The sequence below is a fragment of the Kogia breviceps genome, chromosome 14, assembly GCF_026419965.1.
Source record: "Kogia breviceps isolate mKogBre1 chromosome 14, mKogBre1 haplotype 1, whole genome shotgun sequence".
In the NCBI taxonomy this organism is placed as follows: domain Eukaryota; kingdom Metazoa; phylum Chordata; class Mammalia; order Artiodactyla; family Physeteridae; genus Kogia; species Kogia breviceps.
The window spans coordinates 90,495,088-90,520,693 of NC_081323.1; the positions used below are offsets into that span (position 1 = coordinate 90,495,088).

General features: G+C 66.0%; 2 protein-coding genes and 1 long non-coding RNA gene across 3 annotated transcripts; 2 read left to right on the plus strand and 1 right to left on the minus strand.

Moving 5' to 3' along the window:
• The first annotated feature begins 105 nt into the window (after positions 1-105).
• Positions 106-24,219, plus strand: LOC136792549 (uncharacterized protein C7orf50-like). The gene is given in 6 exon segments (XM_067012904.1): positions 106-248; positions 846-866; positions 868-1,007; positions 5,103-5,184; positions 7,415-7,583; positions 23,118-24,219. Coding segments are annotated over 6 exon segments (597 nt in total). The 5' UTR covers positions 106-197; the 3' UTR covers positions 23,252-24,219.
• Positions 7,931-11,694, plus strand: LOC136792550 (uncharacterized). Its single transcript, XR_010836496.1, has 2 exons — positions 7,931-8,626; positions 8,879-11,694. It is a non-coding gene; the product is annotated as an uncharacterized lncRNA (long non-coding RNA).
• CYP2W1 (cytochrome P450 family 2 subfamily W member 1) lies at positions 13,038-18,265 on the minus strand. Its single transcript, XM_067012918.1, is given in 14 exon segments — positions 13,038-13,354; positions 13,491-13,632; positions 13,956-14,091; positions 14,093-14,138; positions 14,183-14,321; positions 14,674-14,701; positions 14,703-14,767; positions 14,769-14,834; positions 16,083-16,152; positions 16,154-16,226; positions 16,294-16,440; positions 16,760-17,373; positions 17,457-17,643; positions 18,173-18,265. Coding segments are annotated over 14 exon segments (1,998 nt in total). The 5' UTR covers positions 18,261-18,265; the 3' UTR covers positions 13,038-13,157.
• Positions 24,220-25,606: the final 1,387 nt, after the last annotated feature.

Genomic DNA, 25,606 nt, shown 5'->3' on the forward strand with positions numbered 1-25,606 from the left:
CCTTCCCCCCTCCCCCTCTCCCCGCCTCCCCCTCACCGTCCCCCCCCCCCCCCCCGCCTCTCTGCCCGGCCACAGTGCAGTGTGGGTCAGGTCTGCGTGGAGCACCCGTGCAAGACAGCGGGTCACCACAGCTCCCCAGGAAAGGAGCCCTGAGCCCCATACGGAGGCACCTCCTGGGCAGGTGGGCTGTGTGTCCCATGTCAGGGCTGCCAGGAGTCACCCGGTGCAGCCCTGAAGCTCCACGGCAGGTAAATCCCAGATGGTTTAAGGAGAAGGAGGAGCTGGGGAAAACCTCTCTTGTTTTAGAAGATTCCGGAAGGAGCGGGAGTGGAGTGAGAACAGAGGTGGTCAGGGATCGCCATTTATGACGGCCTGCCTGCCGGGGCATGAGCGAGAGCCCCGCTGTGCCTTGCTGTCGGGGACGGGGGCTGTGCATGCTGGCTGTGCGGGGCCAGTGCCAGAGGCCTCCCTGGAAGTGCTGGGGCCGTGGCCGGGTCCCCAGGGCTCCCTGCCTGCATCACAGTGAACTCGCTGGGTCCAGCGTCCGGAGAGCTCAGGAGACCTTGGACTCCGCTCTTGTTTGGTTTGTGGGGTGGGGAATCGCATCACAGGTCCCAGCGCCTAACTTCCCGCTCAGCCCCAGAGAGACTCTCCCAGGCACCTCCTGCCGCCCTTGGAGCCGGGGGTGGGTGGGTGGTGGTCCTCGGCGGGCGCGTGCAGCACCCGCCCCACCCTGCAGGACTTGCTCCGGAATTCCGGGGCGAGGGGCCCATCGTGGGCCGCGGGGTCCAAGGAGCCGCCGTGGAACCTGCTTCCGAAGCCCTGATGCCGGTGCCCTTTTCCAGGGGGCCGCGTCCCCGGAGGAGCCAGGGCGTCCTGGAGAGGAAGCTGGAGAAGGAGCGGAGGAAAGAGGCCCGGAGGCGTCTGCAGGAAGCGGGCGTCTCCGCGGCCCAGAGCCCGGCAGCCAGGCGCTCGGAGGCCGCGCTGGCCTTGGACTACCTGTGCGGGTGCGCAGCCCCGGAGGGACGCAGGCAGACCGACGCGGGCTGGGGGCTCAGGGCCCCCTGGGGGGGGCGGCTGGGTCTGTGGGGCCAGGGGAGCTGCCTGCTGCCCGCCTGGGCGTCTGGCACCCGGAAGCGCAGCTTCAGCCGTCAGGGTCGGCGGTGACGGGTCAGTAGTCGGGCGCTTGGGCAAGGCTACCCCTGAGCCTCCACCTCAAATCAACAAAGTGCAGGTAAAGAGTCTCACTCACCTGCACCTCATAGTGTTGTGACGACCTGACAAAATGAGGGCCTTGGAGCTGCCGTGAAAGACTCACGGGCCATGGGCTGAAGGTGGCATCTCACCACCACCGTCAACCTTGTCACCCCACCTACATCACCACCCGCACCGACGTCACCACCGTCACCATCCGCGTCGCCACCGCCACCAACCACCTCACCCCCCCCACATCACCATCCGTGTCACCACCACCCCCCCATCACCATCTGCGTCACCGCCCCCCCCCACATCACCATCCGCGTCACCGCCCCACCGTCCTTTCCACCGTCAGCACTCTTGCCGTCACCACCATCGCTGTTGTCACACGTCACACACACGCCACATCTCCCTCCAGGAACCCGCGTTCTTTTGTGGAATCCTCGAGATTCAGCCAAGGGTTGGGGTTGGTGGCTTGGAGCCAGTTCAGGAACAGAGTTTCTGGGGGCCCTGCAGAGCATTCTGGAAGGACACAGGCCTGAGGACGTGGGTGAACCCAGCGATAGGCTGGGAGGGGCATCGTAGAGACAGGGGCACTTCAGAGCCCTGTCTTCCAGCAAGGAGGAGCTGCCCGGCCGCCCTGGCTCTGTATGAAGTGGAATCTTCCAGATTCCTGGCCCGGGCTGAGCACCGATGAGTCAGCTGCACAGGCAGCCCGGGGTTCGGGCCTCCCCCTCCCCCTGCCCCCGTCCCCCTCCCCCTCCCCCCGCCGTCTCTGAAGCCCACGAGGCTGTGGCAGAGCGTCAGACGCTCCCCCGCGTCTCTCCCAAGCCTGGGGCCCCGCTGGGCCGGGCAGGGCTCCCACCTTTTGGAAGGGCTAGGGCTTGCCATTCCCCCAGCCCCAGCCGGAGCCTGCTCTGGCAGAAAGGGGGCACCGGCTGTAACCGGGACGGGTGCCCTGGGGAGCCTCGGGCCTCATGCTGGGCCTGCCTGAGCCCCTGGGAGCAGCCCCCCTTCGGCTCTGCTGGGGTCTCCGGGCACTCCGTCTCTTACCTCGTGGGGGCCTGCTCCCGTTAAGGTCTGCCTGCCTCCCCGCCCAAGGAAGTCCGGGTGCCTTCCTCGCCCTGCAGGGGCCGCTGTTGGCTGGCCGGCGGGGGCCACGTGGAGCCCCGCGGGAGGAGAGGCCCAGCCTGCGCCCTGGTGGACAGAGCTGCCCGGCAGCTCCCCCGACCCTGGGCCTGGCCCTGGGCTGCGTTCAGGGGCTGGGGGTACTGGGGTGGCCGGCAGGCCCCTCGTCCACACCTGGGCCTGTCCCGGTACCTTCCGCCTGCAGCTGAGGTGATAGTTCCCGTGGTGAGCACGGCTGTCCAAAGCAGCCAGGAGAGGCACCTGCAGGTTCCGCGGTCACTCTGAAGACGGTGGTGGCCCTCGGGAGGGGGCAGTGGACCCACTCAGCAGCTCGGACGGCCCCGCCCAGCGCTCCCCAGGGGACCAGAAGCTGTGCGGTGCTGTGGCTTCAGAGCAGCTGTCACATCTGGGTCCTGCACCGCAGGCAGCGCACGTACCTACCTCTCACCCGTCTGGGTCATAACATCCTTCGTCCCTGACCTCACGGCGCTGAGAGCCGCGTCCTCATGGGAGCTGTTTGCGGCGCAGCACCCCCTTGAGAGGGTCGGGCTCGGCCCTCACCCCCCAGGGCCTGCGCTGCCTCACTGCTGACCTCTGACCTCTCACTTCCCCTGCTCACCAGAATCGCGCAGATGCTCTGTCTGTGGGTCCCTGCTTTCTGGGGAGGCATTTCTGGGAGGGGCTGGGGGCCCCCGTGGTCACTCGGTCGTCATTTACGTGGTCCTGGTGTGTCTGGGAGCCTCCTCTGTCCGTTGTGGATTTCCGTGGGGCCGCACAGCCCCCAGGCCTCCAGCAGGGTGCCCTTTGCTCCCCGTGGCCTGGGCAGCCCATCTGAAGCCAGTCCGGTGCTCCAGACACCCGAGCTGCTTGTGGGGACCAGCAGACCACAGGGTTGAGCTGACCCTGGGGTCAGGGAGGAGGGAGTGCTTTGGTCCGATACCCAGATCGTCTGCATCACCAGTGCAGCAGTGAGGGCGCCAGGCCTGAGCTGGCCCTTCCCTCCCAAACCCTCTGGCAGCTCAGGAGGGACCTTGAGACCCTGGGAGGAGCGAGGTCTTCCAGGGCGGATGAGTTGGCCCGGGCGCGAGGCGGGCGGAAGGACACAGTAACTGAACTGGGGCCAGCGCGGGGGTATCCTTTACTATAAAGACTGCTTACGCGGAGCGAGAGCGAGAGCCCTCTGGAGACCGCAGAGGAGCAGATGTGAGGGGCCGGGCCGAGCCCAGAGAGCATCGGGGCTCCCGGGCGGCAGGGAGGTCACGGGAGCCGCGCCAGCAGACGTGCTGGGAAGCGGTGCGCTGCGGAACCACGGGCGGCGCTGCGGAACCACGGGCGGCGCTGCGGAACCACGGGCGGCGCCGTGGACCTGGGCACCAGAGAGGGCTGCTTGCCCGCGCTCGGAAGGCAGCCCCCTCCTCCCCACCCTGCGTGTCCAGCATCTTCTGTGTAACTTGGTTCTGTCTGGGAAGGAAACATCTTGAAGGGTCCACCTCCTCTTCCTCAGGCAGAGGCTAAGCCGTGGGTTTGGAGCCAAGAGACAGTTACGTCATTACCGGCAGCAGGGAGACGTCCCACGGGCGGCGTGGCCCACACAGACCGTGCCCTCCCAGTCGGGCCAGCAGAGGAGCCTGAGGAGGTGGCCAGGGGCCGCCGACCCCCCAGCCTGGTGGCCCTTCCTCTCTCCCTTTCTTCCTCCCATCCCTCGAGTCCCCCACCTCCCTCCCTTCCCCATCCTCCTGGTGGGGCGCCCCTGCGGGTGCCGAAGGCTGAGCCAGGCCCTGTCGCAGGCACCCCCGTCACCGCGGCCTCGCCACTAAGCGCTGGAGCCGGGCCTCCAGGCACAAGCGGAACGCTGGTCCCCCGGGAGGGTAGGAGCGGTGGCTGCCATGCGAAGTGCCCGTGGTCCCCGGGCAGGCGTGGGGCGGGGCCTGGGTGGCTGTGCCATCACGGGACACGGCACGTGCGAAACTGCACTGGCGTGAAGCGTGTGCTTCTGCCTCAGCCCCGCCGGTCGCGGGGCTGCTCGTCCTGAGAGAATGAACCGGCTGGGCCGTCAGGGAGGCCGACCCTCCCGCCCTTCTGCGGCTCCGGCGCCCGCACTCTGCTCCCTCCACGGCCACCAGCGCCCGGGTCCCGGACACACAGACCTCTGTCCGTCTCGGGGCCTCCGTCCCAGCGTTCGGGTCTCCCTGGGCACTGGCTCCCGACGTGACTTGCTTCCCCCGCCTCGGGCCCGTCAGCCTGGGCTCCACGGGACCGGCCGCGCTTCGCTGCAGCGTCCTCGTCACCTGGGGGCCCGGTGCCTCCGAGGCCCTCAGGCGGTGACGTGCAGGCTGGGCCGGCGGGACCCCTGCGTGGCCCTCGGGGTCAGGGCTCCTGGCTCCTCCCTGACGCCCAGCTCCCGGCGTGAAGGCCATGCCTGCTCCAGTCGGCGGTCCTGCCATCCCACACGACAAACATTTCTGGAAGAAGGACTGAGTTAGTGAAATTCAGAGCGTTCGCGTTAGAATCGTGAAACGATGGACGTGCAGAGCTGAAAGCGGCCTCGTGTCCCCTGGTCCTGCCGTCCTGGCCGAGGGCTCCCGGCACGCGTGCGGAGGTGACGGTCCTCCTGGTGCAGACCCCTGAGAGCCCCCTCGGCCCTTGCGCTGGGAGGGTCCTCTGCAGATGTCCCGGCCCCCCCGCCTCAGCCAAGGAAAGGCCACCCAGGCCAGCAGGTGCAGGCCTTCCGGCCCCTCCTGTGCAGTACCTGAGATGTCGTGTCCTTGCCTCCCCAGCTGGGCCCAGCAGCACGAGAACTGGAGGTTTCAGAAGACAAGGCAGACCTGGCTGCTGCTGCATATGTATGACCGTGACCAGGTGGGTGCACCCTCGGGGTGGGGGGAGGCCCTGTGGGAGCACCCCGTCCAGCCCTTCGGTTTACAAAGGTGAAACCCGGGCTCGGGGAGGGACCCGCTTGGTCTCAGTGAGTCAGAACCCCTGCGGGGTTTGCCCAGCGGCCGGACTCATCGTGGAGCTCCAGGCTCCCAGCTGCGGGAGGTGGCTGCCGTTCCAGGAAGGCCGCCATCTGTGTGCTTGGAAGTTCCGCCCTCCCCCTGTGGATCCTCGTGGGGTGTGGCTATAAGGCTGAGGCTGGGAGATGCCCTCACCCCCAGACACTCCAGTGGGCGCCTGCTACACATCAGGGCGCCCTGCGGGACAGCAGCCCAGCCTGAGTCAGGGCTCCACGTCACGCGGTCACTACTAACCCCACGTTCTCCGCGGCACCCCTGGGCGGGGCCTGTCGAGAACCGCGCTCACCCGGTGTCTGCCCCGCTGTCTTGTGCAGGCTGGCACGCCCCTCGTCTTATTGACCCTCGCGGCCCTGATGTGCTTGCAAGGGCGGTTGTGTGGCAGGGCATGGCCGGCGTGGTTGGTGAGATCCCCACGCGGACTCGGGGAAATAAACGTACGTGTTCGTCCTCGCAGCTGGTCCGTGGCGGCTCGGTGTCGATGTCGATCACGTGACGTGGGTGGTGGCTGTCGGGTTTGTTCCTATAGAGTTACTGATTCTTCAGTAACAGGCGCGTGTCTTCGGGGGCTGCCCCGTCTCTTGTCGCTCTCACTAGCCCTCGGTGACCCCGTATGGGGATTTTGTGTTTCCTTCATCCTGTCTCCGATAAGGAGGAGCTTTGCTACCACCACTCCAGTGGACTGTGACTTCCCACATCGGCGTGGACTCCCCCGTTTTATTCAGTGGGTTGTAATCCATTTATCTGGGGCCGTCGTCACCGTTTGTGACGATTGTGTAGCTTTCATTACGATTGTTAAGGGGCTCCACCGGCGGGGAAGTTGAGGGCAGACTCTGCCCTGCCTGCACCTGATGGAGGGTGGGGGACCCTCCGTGGAGGAGGCACCTGTGAGATGAGTTCTGAAATCCGGCCGTGGCTGTTGGGCGGGTGGGGGACAGCGGGGTGCAAAGCCTGGGCCGGGCCAAGCCAGCGACGCTGAAGGAATCGGAGCCCCAGGCAGGGGGTGCTGCCCGCTCCTCCTTCCCCAGGACCCACCCCCACTCCTGCACAGCCCACGCCCCACTGGGCCAGCCCAGGGCACCTGCCCCTCCTCCCTGTGGCCCTCAGGTTTTGAAGTCAGTGTGAGTCACTAGCTGCTTTGGAGGTGGACTTCAGTCACCCCTGTTTTTAACCCCATCTTTACCCTCACTTGCAGAAGTACCCCCACGGCCAGTTCTGGAGTCCCAGGCTTGGGGGCGGGGATGATCTGCAGCGGGGTGGGGTGGGAGAGCGTCTCTCAGCCTCAGCCTCGCCGGCATCGGGTCGGCTGAGTCACCGTCATTCATCTCCAGCCCCAAAGCGTTGTCACTCCTCTTTCCCTCTACTCGTTGTTCTAAGAGGTTTATCTCTCTGTTATTTTTTTATTTTTATTTTAAAAATAAATTTGTTTATATTTTCTAATTTTGGCAGCGTGGGGTCTTCGTTGCTGCACACGGGCTTTTCTCTAGTTGCTGCGAGTGGGGGCTGCCCTTTGCTGCGGTGTGAGGGCTTCTCATCGTGGTGGCTTCTCTTGTTGTGGAGCGCGGGCTCTTAGGCGCGCGGGCTTCAGTAGTTGTGGCGCGCGGGCTCAGGAGTTGTGGCGCGCGGGCGCTAGAGCGCAGGCTCAGTAGTTGTGGCGCACAGGCTTCATTGCTCCACGGCATGTGGGATCTTCCAGGGCTTGAACCCATTTCCCCTGCATTGGCAGGCGGATCCTTAACCACTGCGCCACCAGGGAAGCCCGATTTGTCTCTTTGAAAACGTATCTGCTTACTGTTGATTTAGTGGCATTTCAGGAGGGCGTGAAAACTGACGTCTGCCAGCCTCCGGGACGCAAGCCGGAGTCTACGGGGAGAAGAGCGGGGGCCAGCAGAGGACAGCGGGCTGGCCGCCCTTTCCACCTCCCCCAGCCCGTCGTCCTGGAGCAACTCCTCGCGGCCTGGCCTGAGGGTGCTGAGGGCTGGACGGTCCCCTCGCAGGCCCGGGGCCCGCAGTGTGGACATCCCGTGTCTGCACGCGCCACCCGCCCAGCCCTGACGACTGTTCTCTGCCCCGTCCAGGTGCCCGACAAGCACTCCTCCACCTTGCTGGCCTACCTGGAGGGGCTCAGGGGCCGGGCCCGCGAGCTGCCGGTGCGGAAGGCAGAGGTGCTGATGCGGGAGCTGGACGAAGCGGGTGCCGGTGCCGACGCCCCGCTGCCGGGGAGGACCCAGCGCGCCCGGCAGGCAGGTGCTGTAGCTGCTCTCCTCGCAGGCGGTGCGGGGGTGCGGGGGTGGGGTCCCTGGCCCTCCTGGCCCCTGACCTTTGGAGGGGCCCCTTCTCTCTCCTGATTCCTTGGCCGGAAATTGTTTATAAGGGATGACAGTTTTAACCCCTTCACAGCAGAGCGCAGTCACTCTGAGATAAGCTGGCCTCCCAGTGGCCCTGAGGCCCCCAGGGAAGTTGCTTATTGAGGGAAATGCCTGTTTTTGGCCCAGGGACGTCTTGGAGGCCACCAGAGCCGGCCCTCCCTGCCGCGGTGGTCCGTGCGTGGGGGGGCTCGGGCCGCCGCGTGGGTCTGGCCGTCCCTCGGCGCCGGCCGCCTGGCCGCCTGGTGGCGCTCTCGCCGGGGCCGGGGCCGGGGCTCATCCGCCCCGCCGCCCGCCTCAGGCAGAGGCCGCGGCTCCGCCGGCCGCTTACAGCGCGAGCCTGGGTGTGTTCTCGGTAAAACCTGGTCTCTGGCGGCCGTGGCTCTTGCCGTGTGACTCGTTCCCCGCCTGTGGGGCGTGGGCCCCGTGGCCTCCCGGGACGGCGTCCAGGCGAGCCCCCCGTATAGTCTCCCGGCTGCAGGCTGACCCCCGCTCTTCAGAGCACGTTTGCAGGCGTCGGCAGGGGCCTCGCGCCGCCCTCCCGCACCTGCCCAGCCGGCGAGCGCCCGCTCTGTCCCCCGTCCCCGGAGGGGCGTGTGCGGCCGGGCCGTCGCCACAGTCCGGCGTGGCGGCAGGTGCCCGTGCGCAGTTTTGAAACTCTCCACCGAGTCTGTGATGCTCTGCCCCTCGGGCGTGGTCGGCTTCCAGCCTGGGAGACGCACGGGCGCCCTGTGGCTTCGAGGCCGCCGTGAAGTGGGGGGGAAGCCGCCCCAGGTGACCCCGAGGGAAGCAGGGGGCGCCGAGCCTGGAGTCCTGCTGCCGTCGCGGGTTTGTGAGCCTCGTAACCAGGGAGCAGTAGGAGGGCAGAGTCCCAGAGATTGCGTCACGTGGGCAGCTCTGTCGTGAATTCCACGCTGAGAGCCCGTGAGTAACGGGGTCCCTTTAGTCCAGAATGAGGTCCCAGGTCTTCCTGTGGCCACTCCTGGCTTGGCTGGGCCCCGACCGTGGCCCTCGGGGATCCCTCCTCAGAGCAGCATCCCTCGTTCAGTTCAATTCAGTGTCTGAACGGCGGAGGTGGGGGTGGTGGCCCGAGGAGGGGTGACCCGAGCCCGGGAGGGCCACACGTCTCGAGGGCCCTTCCCCTCTTCTCACCTGTGACCCCGACCCCGGACTCAGGTCGTGCCACCCCACGTGGCGAGTCTCGTCTGCTCCCCCGCATGAAAGGGGCTGCTGTGCCGCCCCCCGAGGGGCACCTGGCCTGGCCCCGCCCACCGGGCGCACGCGCACACACGTCCCGTTCCGGGCGGGGGGAGCCGCTGGCCAGGCACCTCCTCCGGCCTTGCAGCCCTTGGAGACGGAGTGAGGAGGCCCAGCCCCCCTGGAGGCCCTCGGGTGAGGTGAGGTCCCCGACGGGAAAGCGCCCTGTGACGACGAGCCATGGCGGTTCTGCAGATGATCTGTGGACGACGCAGCCGCCCGCGTGCCTACCTCGCCGTCCCTGAGCTTTGGGGCCTTTTAAAAACACTGAGAAATAGACGTGCGATAAAGGAAGGTCCACGGGACACAGCGAAGGGGCAGGTTCTCTTTAAGGAATCCGGGTTGACGGATCAAGAACATAGCTCTGGGTCTCCTGGCAGCCAAATCAAAAAGGGGGACGTGGTGGGTACCGGGTCCTCGTTTCCTGTTACTGGGAAACGGCCCAGGAGAGCCAGGCGCTCCCCCCGTCCGTGCACAGAGGCTCCCGGACGCCGACTGGGGCCCTCCTGTAGGGCATGAGGCGCTGTTCTCTGCGGCGTCCCCCCGGCAGAAGGCGCAGGGGAGGTGATGCATCACTTGGTGTGGAACCAGGCTCAGGGCCTGGGCGGCCCCTGGGCTCCCTGTGCGGCCAGAGGTGGCACTCTGATGGCCCCAGGGGTCAGTTGACATGGAGGGTCTAAGCCTGGTGGCTGCACACGGGCACCGGGCTCGCCGGCCGCCGCGTCCCTCCGTAGGCTGAAGGGCGTCTCCCTGAGGGGGCAGGTGGAGCCCCCCCACCTGTTGTGGAAGCCCCGGGCGTCACTAGGTCAGCGGTCACGGCACCGCGAGCGATCAGGATGGGGCTGGCGGGGCTTTCTGAGGTACGGTCAGGCCCACCGGCCTGTCGAAGCCTCAGCGCCCCCACCCTGGCCCTCCGAGGAAGCCGCTGCCACGGAGCCAGTAGTTGCAGGGTTTATGGCTGAGGAGCAGGTGTTTCCTGTTGGCCTTGCCTGTGGGATGTGGGGACTCAGCTGCTTCTGCGCCCCCAGGAGGTTCGCGTCCACTTTGGGTAAACTGGTGTTGAGCGTGTCTCGTCTGTCCCGTGAGGATACGGTGACCAGCCAGGGCGTCCCTGAGGTGCCGCGCCCGCGCGGCGGGAAGGAAGCTGAGACACAGGGGCCTCAGGAAGAGACGCCCGAGCCAGGACCCCTGCCCCCGGTGTGCTCTCCCCCACCACGGGTTTGCCCTGCGAGGTGGGTGGCGGCCACGCGACACCGTTGGGTTTTGGACTCACCGAAGAACATCTGCAGTCAAAGTCCCTGCAGCCCCGGGAGCTGAGACCGCAGCCTGTACGTCCGTCCTGGAGAGTTCGCTTGTGGTTTGGGGCCGATGCGGTGTGTCCAGGGGCCAGCCCTGGAACCAAAGGCAGATCTGGACCAAGAGCCCCCCGCCGGCCCCCAAAGGTTCCCCCTCAAGACCAAGAGGCCGGGGCACTGCAGCCTTGGGAACAGACTGTCCAGGGACTGACCTGCCCACGTGAGCCCAGTCCTCACGTCCAGCCCACGTCCCCTCTCCTGACCCACGGTGCCAGGGGGCCCTTGATGGACGTCTGCCCACGGAGGCCTCTCCCCAAAGCCGCACAGCCAGCGAGAAACAGGATCTAAAGCTTGGAGTATCCGACAAAGGGCGAGCGGGTAAAAGGTGCTTCATCCGAACGACGGGCTATGACTCAGCCTGTAGAAGGGAGGAAACTGACACATCGTGACGGGCCTTGAGGACACGATGCCCAGTGAAATAAACCGTTACAGGAGGACAAATACTGTGTGAAAAACTATTTTAAAAAATGAAACAGAACCAACTAGCATGTGAGATGACTGACCCGTCAGCTCCCACCCAGGGGTCCACCTGCACACTGGGAAGGGGGAGGGCTCCTGCCTTTCGGCAGGGGTCGGGGGCAGCCCCAGGGGCCGGGCAGATGTCCACTGTCCCCAGTTCCTAGTCCCACATCCCTCGCTGAGGAACTGGAGAAGCTTTCAGACTGTCTGAGTCTGGCAGGCGGGTCCAGGGGTTGGTTTCGTGGGTCAGACGACAGACGTCAAACCTGGCGAAACGTGCTGCGTTCGTGTCAACATAAAGCAGGGGGAAGGGATCGGTATCCCCAGAGGCTAGGTGCTCGGCTCTCCTGGGCCCCAGCCAGCTGGTTGGGACAAGGGGGAGCCTGAGAATGGAGGCCTGGGTCCCCTGCCAAGAGGGGGTGGCGCCCAAGCCCTGGACGGGGAGGGGGGGGGACGAGGGTCTCGCTCACACCAGCCCTCTGCCCAGTCCCCCTCAGAGGTAGGGTGACCGCCCCCTGGGGGGTGGGAGGCGGAGGTGCTCTGGGGCAGGCGGCCACCGCCTGAGGGCGCCAAGCTGCAGCGATCTGGGTGCCTGGGCGCCGGCCCCGGAAGCCCAGGCCCGCACGATGGGCCACCGGCTTGGAGGTCACGGGGTAGAGCCCCCGCCTGACGTCCCAGGCGCGTCCCCCCAATGAAGACCCATCCCCGCCAGAGCTTCGGCCCAGGGACAGCGTTCCCCAGCTCCCTCCACCACGCACGGCCACCCCGGGGTCACCGTTGTTCCCAGCTGTGTCTGTGCCCGCCGGCGCCCCTGCCCCCTCGGCTGCGTTTAAGCCACCAAGGCCACCTGTGGGGCTGGGCTGCCCAGAGCAGCAGCGCATTTGTATTTTTATTTATTATTTTAAAAAATTCATTTATTTATTTTTGGTTGCATTGGGTCTTTGTTGCTGTGCACGGGCTTCCTCTCGTGGCGGCGAGCGGGGGCTACTCCTCGTTGCGGCGTGCGGGCTTCTCGTGGCGGCGGCTTCTCTTGTTGCGGAGCACGGGCTCCAGAGCGCAGGCTCAGCGGTTGCGGCGCACGGGCTTAGTTGCTCTGCGGCACGTGGGATCTTCCCGGACTGGGGCTCGAACCCGCGTCCCCCGCACCGGCAGGCGGACTCCCGACCGCCGCGCCACCGGGGAAGCCCCAGGCTTCTTAATTCGTACTCATCTGACGCTCCCCAGTATCCACCCTCCTCCAGGAAGGCCCTCTGGTCCCCAGCTGGGAACAGGGGCTTTTCCTGTGTGCCCCCAGCTCGGTGCCTCCCTCCGGTCCAGTTGGCAAGCTCCGAGCTCCGGGAGGGCGGAAGCCACGGCTTGTTTGCCCCCATCCGGCTCATGCAGAAGGTGTTGGGAAGGCATCGGTGTGATCTCAGCACTTTGTGCAGAATCCGCCGGCATCGCTAACCTCCTGCCGTGTCCCGGGCCCCGGCCCTCCACCCACTGCCAACCGGCCCCTCTGTGTGCTCTTCCTCGGAGAGGTGACCTCCACCCAGAGGCAAGGAGCCGGTTCATGGGGAGGGTCTGGGGGCAGATGTGGAAGAGGAGTGGGGGGTCAGAATGGAGCAGAGAAGAGGCTTGTGGAGGTGGCCTCCCTGCAAACGCCTACTCATCCTTCGCACCTCAGCCCGGCTGTCGCCCTCCGGGTGGCTGCTGGCCCTCAACTATCTCGTCTTCTGCTAAGGGCGTCTCTGTGGTGGCCGCAGGGCTCAGGGGCCTGGCTCCAGGGGCAGAGTGCTGCCTGGGCACGGTGCCCAGGACCTCTGAGAACGGGGTGGGGTCTGCAGGAGACCCGCCGGACCCAGGGCAGGGCCTGGCGCGGCACAGAGCAAGCGGGGACGCTGGTCTGAGGCTGGCCTCTGGGTGGACGTCATCCCGGGGCCCAGCAGCCCCTGCCATCTGCCTGCATCCCCAGCTGCAGGTGGCTGGCACCTCTGTGCCTGGCAGGTGTTGTCTGGTGACACCTGCTGGGGACCCAGATGGGGACAGTGTGGAGGGGGATGCAGGGGAGGGAACCCAGGGGGGGCCTCTGAGGGGCTGCTGCACCCGTGGAGGGGGGGACGCCCTGGAGGGTCTGCAGGGGGCCCAGGTGCAGACAGGCAGCAGCGATGCCCTGTGGTGTAGGGCCTGAGAGAGGGAAAACGGGCTCAGGCCTGGGTGGCTGAGGCTCTCAGGCTGGGGGGCAGATACGCAGCCTGTGGTGGCCACGGCAGAGGGCCCAGTGCGGGGAGCCGTCCGTCCTTCCGTCCTGTCTCCATCACCTGCCAAGCACCCCGAGCCGGGAGTGACTCAGACCCTCCCCGGCCCTGGCACTTTGTCCCGTAGTCAGGCCAGGCCTCTCGTGGTCAGCGCCCCCGCAGCCTGGGCACCGCACACAGGGCCTGGGCCGGCGGCCACGTGCTGAAGGCCAGGGCGGGCGTGGTGTCCAGGGTGGCGGCGCTGAGGCCGGGCGGGGGCAGCAGGTGGTACCTCTGCAGGAGGCCTGCGAACGGCAGGAACGGCTCCGGCCTGGCCAGGCTCTCCCCCACGCCGACGCGGCAGCCTGCAGGGGACGCGGGGTGTGGGCCGGGTGCCGGAGGCCGGGGCGGGGGGCGGGGGGCGGGGGGAGCCCTGCGGGCGGGGGACCCTGAGCTCTCGAGGCCCCGGGGGCCAGGCCGCCGCCCGCGGGTCTCCGGTACCTGCGGGAAAAGGCAGGAAGGCCGCCCGCTTCACGAAGCGCCCGTCGGCGGCCGGGAAGTGGCCCGAGCTGAACTGGCGGGGGTCCTCCCACTGCGTCTCGTCCGGCAGCACGGAGCTCAGGAGGGGCACCACGGGCGTGCCCTGTGAGGGCCGGCGGGCGGACAGATGGACGCCCCGCCTACCCAGTCGGCCCCAGGCTGGGAGCACGGGGTGGGGGTGGGGGGCTGGGAAGGCGGGGCGGGGCCTGGCAGGGGTCTGCTGGGGGTTCGCGCTTAGCCCCAGGTAACCCCCGTGGTGTGGCCCCGGGTCTGCTGTGAGGGGCTGTGAGGCCGAGGGCTGCCCCCCAATGAACCCATCTCCTGCCTCCTACCGGGAGCCCCGGCATCAGGCAGCCGAGTCCCTGCGACCCCCAGCCCCATCCGCCGCGGACGAGAGGAACAGGTGTGGGGGGCTGGCCCTCCCACCTTGGGGAGCAGGTGGCCGCCCAGCTGGGTGTCGGAGGCCGTGCACCGCGGCACGTGGGGCAGGAGGGTGATGAAGCGCTGGACCTCGCACAGCTCGGTGTTGGTGTAGGGCGGGGAGAGCGGGTCCTCCAACCAGAGGCCGCCCGGGCCCCAGCACTCGGTCCAGCTCCTCCTGCACCCGGCCTCCCGGGGAGCCCCGGCCCTGGGCCCTGCGGGAACGGGCTCACCCTGCCCGCTCGGGTGCCTGCCCACCAGGAGGGCGGCGCACTGCAGCGTGGCGGACGTGGTCTCCGTGCCAGCCACGACCATGTCCAGGGCACAGGCCCCCTCGTTGGCCTCGGCAAACAGGCCCTCAGGGTCTTTCCCCTGCAGAGGTGGGTGGGGCCGGGCTCAGCTGGAGGCTGTGGCTCCATGGACCCCCCCACCCAGCCCCAGGCTCAAGAAAGGCATAGAAGACAGAGGCCTGGCCGGGAGAATACCGCCATTATCCACCGAGCACTGATGACATTCTGAGTTCACCGCGGCCTCCCAACCACCCCATTTCACAGATAAGGAGACTGAGGCTCAGAGAGGCCCCCCCCGCCCCCTCCCCCCGCCAGGAGGTGGAGCAGTATATGGCGTAGGGCCAGCATGGCTCCCTCCCCAGCCCCTCTCCTCCTGGTGGGGCCCCGGGGTGCCCCCCAGGCCTCTTCGGTGGTGGGATGGGTCTCGCCCACACCTGGCCCTGCTGGATCAGGGCGTCCTCGCCCAGGCACGGGGGGCCGCCGTGCCTCCAAGAGGGTCCTCGGGATGGCCCGCACCGCCTCCACCTTCCACCTTGCGCAGGACGGGCCGGTGCAGCTGGAGGAGGGCCCCGAGCCAAGGGTAGATGTTGAACAGCTGGGGGGCAGGGGCCAAGATGGCGTGGGGTGGGGGAGGGCCCAGGCGCCACAGCTCTACCTGGTGAGGGGCGGATCCGTACTCCGGCAGGTGTGCTCACCTGTCCGGGGCCCCTGGCTCAGCCCCAGACCCCGGGTAGAGGTGCCACAGGGGGCACCCGCTCCCTGCTCACGGGGCCCCTCCGTCACCCTCCCAGTGGGACCAGCAGCCCCACCTGAGTGCAGGACGGAGGGGCCGCTCGACAGGGACACCCCTGGGGGTCCGTGCAAGTCACAGCAGGAGGCTGCCATCACGGCCCTCCGCTCCCCACCCACCAAAGCGGGGAAGAGGGAGAAGGGCGAGGGCTGCCGCTGTGGAAATAACTTTGAACGTGCTGGGTCGTTAGAAAAAAAGAGGGGGACCTGCAGACTTCAGAGTTTCAGCTCACGACGTCGTGAAACGGGGCTCACGGCACAGCCTGTCTGAAACGGCTGTCAGCCGCCCTCTGGCTACACTCGCACCACCGCGTCCTGCAGAATGTGAGCCATCACACCGGCCACAGGCGCGGAAGGCCACGGAACATTCCGTCTCCCTGGATTTCCCGACCCTCTGGCCTCCATCCTCCCGGGGCTCCCTGGCGGGACTCGGCCAGGCTACTCTCGGGCGGAGGCCAAATCTTCCTGCCCGTCCGAGCCTCCTCCAGCCGCGAGGGATGACTTGGAATCAGGACCCAAGCCACGAGTGCCCGCCCCACGCCCACGGGCTCGGGTCCCGGAGAGGCGGGGCTGAAAAGTGCACGTGAGCCACGGTCGAGCGTACGTGCGCACCCTGCCTCGACGTGCGTGCCTGAGCGCGTTAGGGTTAAAACTGGTAATGGTGGCTACAAATGAGAACAGTTTACATTCTGGAAAAGAATGAAATGCACACAGCCCTGGGGGTTCTGAGAATCAGGACTGAGCCCTGTGATTCCTGACCCTGAAGGAGGACCCCGGTTCAAGGGCTGGGGGCCTAGGGGACGTCGAGCCCCGTATCTGGGGAAGAAATGCCTGGGTCCCACCTGCACCTCTGAGCAGATGCCTCTATTGCTGCTGCAAGGTGTGGAGGAGGAGGCGAGGACCCCTGCCCCTCGTTTCCCAGGAGCACAGGGGACTGGCCTGGGGTCACGTGGACGGTGGAAGCTCACGCCTGGGGCTGCCGTGCTGCCTCTCCAAGGTGGCAGCTCAGCTCTCCCTGCCCCCACCCACCCGGCGGGGAGCAGCGACCTCTCACCTGCAGGCTGGGCGTCCCCGAGAGGACCCTGACCTCGTCGATGAGGCCCAGTAGGGACACGAACACGGGACCTCTGGCCGGAGAGGAGCATGAAGGTGAGGTTGGAGGGAGCCCAGCCGAGCAGGGCCAGCGGGAAGGGCGGGCCTGGGGGTGGAGAGAGGCCTCAGAGCTGAGGGGCCCCCAGGCAGGGGGCGCGCCGGCCCCCACTCACCGTAGCTGTCCAGCTGCACCGTGAGGCACCTCAGCTCCTGCGGGACCTTGTCGGCCACGGGCGCCCTCCCCACGCCCAGGCCGCGGAGGGTGCGCACGGTGAGCTGGCGGGCGGCCCTCCAGCGCTCCCCGGAGGAGAAGAAGATGCCTGCTGGCTGGACACCCCCGTGAGCAGCCCGGGTGATGCAGGAGGGAGCAACAGGGGGCCGCCCGACGGGGCGGGGGCCTGGCCGGGGCCTCACTCCCTCCCTCCCCTGAGCCTGGCCCCTGGAGCTGGCCTCGGCGGGCCCTGCCCTTTTCTGGTGTGCCCTGGTCCCCGGCGCGCCCGGCCCGCCACGTGGACACCCTGGCGCTCCCCCTGGGCCACACTGGGAGCACTCCTCCAGCTGCCGGAGGTAGGGGCACCGACCCTTCTCCTTGGCCCCTCTCCGCCTGGCGGAAGCCCCCTTCCCCCGCCACACACCTACCCCCGCCTCCCTGGATGAGCTGGAAGATGGTGCTGGGGGGCCGGCCGGCCAGCTCCTGTCCGGTGCCCCCCAGGGCCTCCCTCACCGCCTCGCAGCCGGTCGGCACCACCGTCTTCCGGCGCCCCAGACGGACAGGGAACACCAGCCCGTACTGTTCCGCGAGCTGGCGGGGACAGGCAGGGATCCGCCCGCTGCCCCACCCCCAGGGACCCTGGGGGCCCCTCAGGCCCCGCCCGCCCACATGCGGAGGACTCGGGGAGGCCCCCGGGCCTCTGTGTGTCCCCTCCCTTCTGTCCTCTCGGCACCCCTGCGTGAGGCGGGAGGGCTGTTGTCTCCCCCCTTTACAGGTGGGGAAACTGCGGCCTGGGGGCGGGAGGTGCGTAGCCGCGGAGCACACGGATGGAGCAGGGCTGCCACTCCTGCCCACTGCCTGCGCTGCCACCGGCGTGCAGACGGTGGCCTCCAGGGCCCCAGGCACAGGGCCTGAGGACCCTGGTGCCTGCAGCCTGGCTTCGCGGGTCATCACGGCTCCCCACCCACCTGCAGGGCCTGGGGGCCACGAGGCAGCCTCATGGGTGGGTCCTGGAAGCACCTCAGCCAAGTGATCATGGGAGCTGGAGCTCAGTGGAGGGGCGTGGGGGTGGGCTGGATGGCCCTTGAGGGCGGAGCCAGGCCCGTGCCTCTGCGTCACCGTCACCGGGTCAGCCAGCTCAAGGTGGCCCAGGGGGGAGGAGCCACGGCCAGCAGGCGGCCCTCCTGGCGCAGGGGCACATCTTTGCGCTGGCCCTGGTCCTTCTCGCTGCCAGACCTCTGCCGCCCCCAGACCTGGCCCTCCTGTAGGCACTCGTCAGAAGCTGCCTTCTCCAGTGAGCTCTCCGGGCCCCCTGCTCCTCGGTCCGCCCATCCGTTTCCCTGTGGGGCGCAATGTCTGTCTTTCTCTTCCCCGAGGCGATGCGGGCACTTGGGCCTCCTGTGTCCCCTGTCGGCCCAGCATCAGGCTGGGCACGAACCTCCCACCCCACAGGGGTCCTGGAAATTGGGGGCTTAGCTTTCCCGAGATGGGGCTGGGGTGCCTTCAGGGCTTGCGGGGGGCCAGGCCCCGGGCCCGGGCACAGAGCCCAGCTGAGGACGTGCCCGCCCTGACCTACCTCCATCAGCAACTGGTCCTGCTGTGACGCGCAGCAAACGTAGGTTCCCGGGCTTCCCTGGTGGCGCAGTGGTTGAGAGTCCGCCTGCTGATGCGGGGGACGCGGGGTCGTGCCCCGGTCTGGGAGGATCCCACGTGCCGCGGAGCGGCTGGGCCCGTGAGCCGTGGCCGCTGCGCCTGCGCGTCCGGAGCCTGTGCTGCGCAACGGGAGAGGCCACAACAGTGAGAGGCCCGCGTAACGCAAAAAAAAAAAAAAAAGAGCAGGCGTGGCCCCGGGGGCCAGCGGGGGGCCGGGGCAGGGGTGTGGGTGCAGGTGCGGAGGAGCCCCCAGAGCCCCAGGAGCAGCAGGGCCATGAGGACGGCGGGTGGCGAGGCCCCAGCTCCCCTCCCCGCCTGCCCTGTGCCCCACCCACCCCACCACCCCACGTATGTGGAATGAGCAGTTTGCAGGGGCCAGCCAGGCGGGTGGGGCGGGTGGGGAGGGTGTGTGCTAGTGGGGCCGGGCCGTCTGGGGGCTTCGCCTTGCTGGGGAGCGCACAGCATGGCGGCCAGTCTGCACCCCACAGGTCTCGGCCTCTCTGCCCGGCCTGCCCATCAGAACCGGGGCTCAGGGGCCTCGGGCCCCGTCCTCCCCAGGCTCTGAGCCTCCCTCGGAAGGACTCCTTGGCCTCTTCCAAACCCACCACCACCTGTGTCTGCCCAGCTCCTCTCTGCCTGGGGCCGGGGGGACACCAGGAGCGGAGCGGCCCACGTGGTTTGCACAGCAAACGCCTCGAATCCTGGGACTTCAGAGGCCCCGGGGGAGAGCTCGCCCGAGTAGCGGTCTGCTCCCTGGCGGCTTTTCGAACCTCTCCCAGGTGGGAGGCCCTGGCCTTGCCGGGACGAGGCGGGGGTTCGGTGAAGCGGTGGGTCGCTCAGAGGGGCCCACCCCGCAGGCAGGGCCGGGCTCACGAGCCCCCGCCCGTCTGGGCTGCACTGTGGCCTGCTAAACCCTGGTGGCCCAGCTGGGAGGGGAGGAGGTGCTGTTTGGGAAACGAGCTCTGAGCGGGGGGAGGGCTGTTGGCACTGGAAGTGGCCAGGCCTGCTCTGGGCCTTCTCCCAACACGAGGCTGTGGAAACCCCATCCACGCCCCTGGGCCCCTCACCCCGGGGCTCGTCTGCTGGGGCGCCATGCGTGCCCCTACGCAAACCCCAGAGCCAAGGCAGCCTGAGGGCCCTTACCCGCTCTGAGCCCCAATTTGCACCCCTCCCGTGACCGGGCGCTCACTACCTCACAGGCAGACCGTCCAGATACACAGCTGTGGGGCTGCAGTGAGGGAAGACCCCCTCTCTGACCGCTAGGTCCCCGGATCATTTGGCCTGAGCGGCCGGTACCAAGGCCCCTACTGGGTGCATAGGCTGGGGCTCCTGTACACCCAGGCTGGTTCACTGGATTAGTCCAGCGTGCATTTACTGAGTGCCTGCGTGTACCGGGCTCGGCCCGGAGCTAGGGCTACAGAAACTGGTGTCACAGGGATCCTAAAGGGCCCTCCCCGTGTGGCAGCGACTTTGCCACGGGAAGCGCCTTGGGTGTCGGAGCTGGAGAGGTGGGTCACGGGAGGAAGGGCATTCTCGCAGAGAGCGCAGCCTGGGCAGAGCCTAGAGGTCTGAGCCGGGAGGGGCGCTGCTGGGAAGGCCCGGGTCGCGGCCACGGGAGCCCCACCCGGGTGGCCGAGCGGGAAGGACACTCGTGGTGGGAGGGCAGTGTGGCCGAGGCGCTGGAGACGGAGGCGGGGTCCCTGTGGGGGGGGCCTCCCCCTCCAGGTCGGCGAGGTCGGGCCCGGGGGGGTGGTGGGAGGCGGTCCCCGCAGTCGGACGGCGCCGCTGGGGAGGGCGTGTCGGGACCGGTCCCGGCAGAGCGGCGTCTGTCCTGCACGGCTCCAGCCCCCGACAGCCCGGCGGGGTCACCCCGACGCAGGCTCAGCTGGGAGGCGTCCCGTCCAGCGCAGGGTGCGCAGCGGGGGAAGGTCACGGGCGGGGGTGGGGCGGGTGGAGCAGGGGGGTCGGCAGCGAGGCCCCAGGACGTGAGTGTGTCGGGTCCCGGTGAAGGGATTCGGTGGTAGATGGACTGGGGCTGCTGGTCACCGTCCTCCGACCACAGGGCCCCCGGGGAGGAGGGAAGCCGGCGGGGCCTGGGAGCTGGCTCGGGCCTCTGGCCTCTGGAACCCGGCGGGGGGCGTGTGGGGGGGACTTGTGTTTTTAGGCTTCAAGAGTGAGTATTCGAGAGACAGAGACAGAGGCCACAGCCGGTGTCTGTGACCTGTGACCTAGCCTTGGAGCCACCCTTGGAGGAGGGGAGCCAAGGTAAGGGGTGGGGGGGAGTGGGTGGGGGAGGGGCAGCGTTCTAGAAGAGTCTGGGACAGGGGAGGTGGGCGGCTCTCAAAGGGTCCAGTCCGAGCTGCTCTGTCTGCGGCGTCCTGGGGCCCCGAGCCCGGCAGTCCCCACAGGCGGCGCCGGCAGGGCCTGCGGGCGTCTCTCCAGCACCGCCAGCCCCCTGCCACCTTTCCTCAGCTCACCTAGCGCCTTCCCCCCACCGCCCCGCACCCTGAAAGAACAGCAACGACAATAATAAAATCCCTCCCTCACGCTCCACTACTTTCGCAAACTCCTAGCAAGAGCTGCTGCGCCCACCTGCCCCCCTCGCCCCCGCCCAGTCCTCGGAAAGGGTCCTGCCGGACTCCCAGTGACCTGTGTCCCAGGCTGCGCCTGCGTGAGGTCCCGGGGCTGCAGCAAACTGGGCGTTCGGACAGCAGGAAAGTGCCCTCAGCTGTGCGGTGGGTGTGGGCAGGGCTGGCTTCTCGGGGCGAGGCGGGGTGCTTGTCTCCCAGCTCCAGAGGGCTGCTGGCGCCCCTCGGCCGGCCCTGATCCAGGATGGCCTCCTCTGGAGACCCTTCCCTTTGTGACATTGGCCCAGGCCAGGCGGGTACATCTCTTATGGGGCCACCAGTGAAGCCACTGCAACGTCCCACACGGACTCTTCGATGAATGTAGGTGTCAGCTGGGATATTTGTCCATTCCAGTAGGTGATAGACACACACCAGCAAAGAGTCTGGGAGCCCACCAACTCCCTCGGCAAGGTGCGCCCCTCCCCGACGTACCACTTCCTTGTGCATCTTTCAGAGATGCACCCTGTCGTGGACACGCTGGTTTTTTTTTACAAGTTTATTCACGGACGGTAAACAGCGCATGTAAAAAGCATACAATTGGATGGGCTGAGATGCGTAGACACCCAGGGAACCTTTGCCACATTCAGGACAGTGAACATCTCCATCAACCAAAGTCTCTGCATTTTATTTTTTTATTTTTTTATTTTTTTGTGGTACGCGGGCCTCTCACTGTCGTGGCCTCCCCTGTTGCAGAGCACAGGCTCCGGACGCTCAGCCTCAGCGGTCATGGCTCACGGGCCCAGCCGCTCCGCGGCATGCGGGATCCTCCCGGACCGGGGCACGAACCCGCGACCCCTGCATCAGCAGGCGGACTCTCAACCACTGCGCCACCAGGGAAGCCCCTGCATTTTATTTTTATGGTAACGATGTGGCCAGGACCAAGCAGCGGGGGCCTCCTTCCTACTGCGTAACTGCTGCCTCGTTGCTGGGTTGGGCCTGCCTGTCCGTCGGTCCGTCTCAGGCCCTTACGAAACTCCTGCTAAAAATGCCTGGGATGGGGCTTCCCTGGTGGCGCAGTGGTTGAGAATCCGCCTGCCGATGCAGGAGACACGGGTTCGTGCCCTGGTCCGGGAAGATCCCACATGCCGCGGAGCAACTAAGCCCGTGAGCCATGGCCGCTGAGCCTGTGCGTCCGGAGCCTGTGCTCCGCAACGGGAGAGGCCACAACAGTGAGAGGCCCGCGTACCGCAAAAAAAAAAAAAAAAAAAAGCCTGGGTGGGGCTTCCGTGGTGGCGCAGTGGTTAAGAATCTGCCTGCCCACGCAGGGGACACAGATTCGAGCCCTGGGCCGGGAAGATCCCACATGCCGCGGAGCAACTAAGCCCGTGCGCCACAACTACTGAACCTGCGCTCTAGCGCCCGCGAGCCACAGCTACCGAAGCCCGCGCGCCTAGAGCCCGTGCTCCGCAACAGGAGAAGCCACCGCAATGAGAAGCCCGCGCCCGCCGCAACTAGAGAAAGCCCGCGCGCAGCAACGAAGACCCCACGCAGCCGAAAATAAATACATTCATAAAAAATAACATAAAAAGGCCTGTGCGCCCATCCCTGTGCATAGCTGCACGGTCACTGTAAGATAACTTCCTGGCAGTGCTACCCGAGCCAAGGGGTTGCTCCTCGTCGGATCCGGCAACGTTCCCACCTGGGGAAGAGGCTGCACCCCCGACGCCCCACACCCCAGGCGAGGCCCCTCCTGCCCCCATGTCTGCAGGGCGTCAGGAGGAGCCGCCTCCTAGGGGGTGTCCCTGGTCTCTGCCGCGCCTTCATTTCCTGCCGCCCGATGTCTGACACCAAATGCTGCGGGGTCTCCTGAGCTCTGCTCCAGGCCAACCGGTCCCTTTGCTCGGCAGTAAGAGTGATTTTTCAAGCTCGTGACCCCTGAACTTTGAGGTGGCGCCCACACCCTGGGCTCCAGAAGGGCGCCCCAACCCCCTGTGTGGGTCCTGCCTCTGCATCGCATGCACCTGAACCCAAGGGTTCTGTGCCTGGTGGGACTCTTCATAGGGAAGAAACCCCAAACTGGCTGGAGCAGGGCGCTGGGTCGAAGGGCGTCCCCCCAACATTCACATCCACCCGGAACCTCAGAACAGGACCTCGTTTGGAGGGAGGGTCTTTAGAGAGGTCATCCTGCTCCTCGCGCAGTGACAGAGGCAGAGGTGCAGGCCATGGCCACAAGCCAAGGAACGTGGGAGCCCCAGAAGCTGAAAGAGGCAGCAAGGACACCCCCCTCCCCTCCGCCGGAGCCGCTGTTGGGAGATGGCCCTGCGACACCAGGCTCCAGAGCTGACAGGGTATGAGTCGATGGTGTTTTCAGCCCCCTAGGCTGTGGTCCTGTTAGGGCAGCCCCAGGAGACCGCGGAAGCAGAGTTCAGAAAAATCACCCCACTCCCAGAAACGAGGCAAGTGGGTGGCATGTGTCCCTTCACGGGGTCACTGTCTAACCAGCCCGCCGTGTGTCGTTCGGCCCTGGAGGGTTGCTTTCTCTGACTTGCTGTTTCTTATCGACCAGGCCCGGGTGCCGCGCTGCTGGAGGTTACCTTGCAGAAAATAGGAAAAATGCAGGTGATTTTCCCCCATAAACGTGCAGAAGACTTCTGCCTGGCGGAGAAGATAAGCAAGGTTGTGGCTTTATTGTCCTGTTAAGACATTAACCTGACATCAACGTTAGACATTAACTCCTGAGCCCACTCAGCAGTCTTATTCCCGAGCTCTTCCTCCTCTGACTGCACGTGCATCCGTCAGGGTTTGACATTCTTCTGTGAACCAGCCTTGCCATCTAGACTGACTCCCTTGTTAACGGCTGAGATAAAATTCTGACATGTGCTCAGTATATATTTGGCTGAAAGCCTTTTGAAAATTACACTTTGACAGCAGAATTTGTTAAAGTGGAAAAATCAGCCATCTTACTTTCAGGCAAGGGTTGATCCAGGGACCAGATGATGTTATTAGGATTTGGATGAATTCTCCTTGCTCTTGGGTCTGCTGGCTGCACTCCGGGGCGAGTAACGGTGGCCAGACGACAGCCGGCCGCCCAGGCTCGCGTCCTCCTAGCCGCCGCCCAGCGCGCAGTTCCACTGGCTCCGGCCCGGTGCTCAGGCAGAAAAGCCCGGGGCTTGTTCTGGTCAGACCTGATTGGCCAGGCCCCGACTGCGGCTCAGGTCGCACCTGGCCTTGACACCCGAGATGCAGGGTGTTCCCCAGAGGGGTCTGGAGCTGCACACATCTGGCTCTACACTCAGCCCCTTCCAGCCACTTGTCAGCTGAGGCACATGGCATGTTGCAATGACAGCGCCCAGCCCATAAGCTCTTCGTATAACTTGCCCTCCACCCGTGGAGAGCAGGGGCCCTGCCCTTGAATTTGAGTGGGAGCTTGTGACCACGGCGGAGGCAATGCTGTGTGACTTTTTAAAATTTATTTACGTATGGCTGCGTTGGGTTTTCGTCGCTGCGCGCCGGCTCCTCTTCGTCACGGTGCACGGGCTTCTCATTTCGTTGGTGTCTCTTGACCTCAAGCCAAGGGGCTTGACCCCTCTGTGTCTCTACGTGTGACATGAGGATAATAATACCTGCCCAACTACGTTCATTCTACAGAAATATTTTTTTATTTTTATAGATTGGCCGCACCACGTAGCATGTGGGATCTTAGTTTCCCCACCGGGGATCGAAACTGCGCCCCCTGCAGTGGAAGCGCGGAGTCTTAACCACTGGACCGCCAGGGGATCCCCTCTTCAAAAAACATTAACAGAACACCTACTGTGTTCTGGGCACTGTTCCCAGCCCCGTGACCCCACATGAAAGAGCCCGGCGCGTAAGAGGGGTTCCAAAAACATTAGCTCCTTCCCCGATTTTCAAATCTGTGCACTGCTAAACATCTCCTACAAAGCAATAACCGCTTGTCAGGTACAGACATGTCAGTTAAAAGCTGGCCGTCACCTCCAGGTCACTGGGCCTCTGGTGCTTCACTGGTCCCTCAGGGCCACCCCAGCGGGGATGGGCTGTTCCCTTTACTGCTAAGTGGTGCAATCTAGTCAAGTGGAAAAGTGCTACTTGCTGGGTAATAAAAGCTTCCATTGTTCACCAGCCCTGGAAACATATTAATGAATAACCCAGTGTGCGGCCCCTGGCCCCAGCGGTGTGAACGGTTGTTAATACGGCAGGAACAGGTACAATCTTCCTTTTGTAGTTTTAAGTGGGCCCAGAGCCCCAGGTCGACCAAGGCCCAGACAACGGGCGGGGTTGGGCTCTCCCTGCAGACCCCTGCTGTCGGCCCACGAACGTTTGGTGGAGCTCTGTGCTGGCTCAGGACAAAAAGAGAATCCAGCCTCAGGCACAGAGATCCGGTGGTGTGCACCACGGGCTGGGGGTGGCCTTCAAGTGGGTGGAGGCAAGCGGATGCCTTCTGGAGGAGGGGGTACCCAAGTCAGCCCTGGAAGGGGGCAGGCCTGTGGGGGAGGGGCTGCTGGGACTGGCTGGCAAGCTCCTGACATTACAAGGGGCAGGGCCTGGAGGGAAGGGAGCTTGTCCAGAGGGGCCAGTGGTGACTCTGTGATGCTAAGTCCCCTCTGTGCTTACGTCCGGGGTCTGGCACACGGCGGGTGCCAGTGACTGTTAAGCGGGTGGGGATTGGAGCTCAGGGCAGAATTACAGACAACAGGGTGTGCTGGGCGGGCAGCCGCCCACTTTCCCCGTCACCCAGATGAAAACCAGAGACTCTGCCCAGGGTGCAGGGCTGGGAGGAGCTCTGCTGGGGAGAGCTGGGGTCCCCACTGAGCCCTTTCCTTGTTGTTACTGTTGCCATAGCAACAATAATAAATGACCACCAGGGGCTTTCCTGTTTATGATGCATTTTTACTCTTTTATATGTTGAATTGTGTCCCCAAATTCATATGTTGAAGTCCTAGCTCCCCTTGCCTTAGAATGTGACCTTTTTGGGAATAGGGTCCTTGCTGATGTAATTAGTTAAGGTGAGGTCATCGGGGTGGGCCCTAATCCAATACA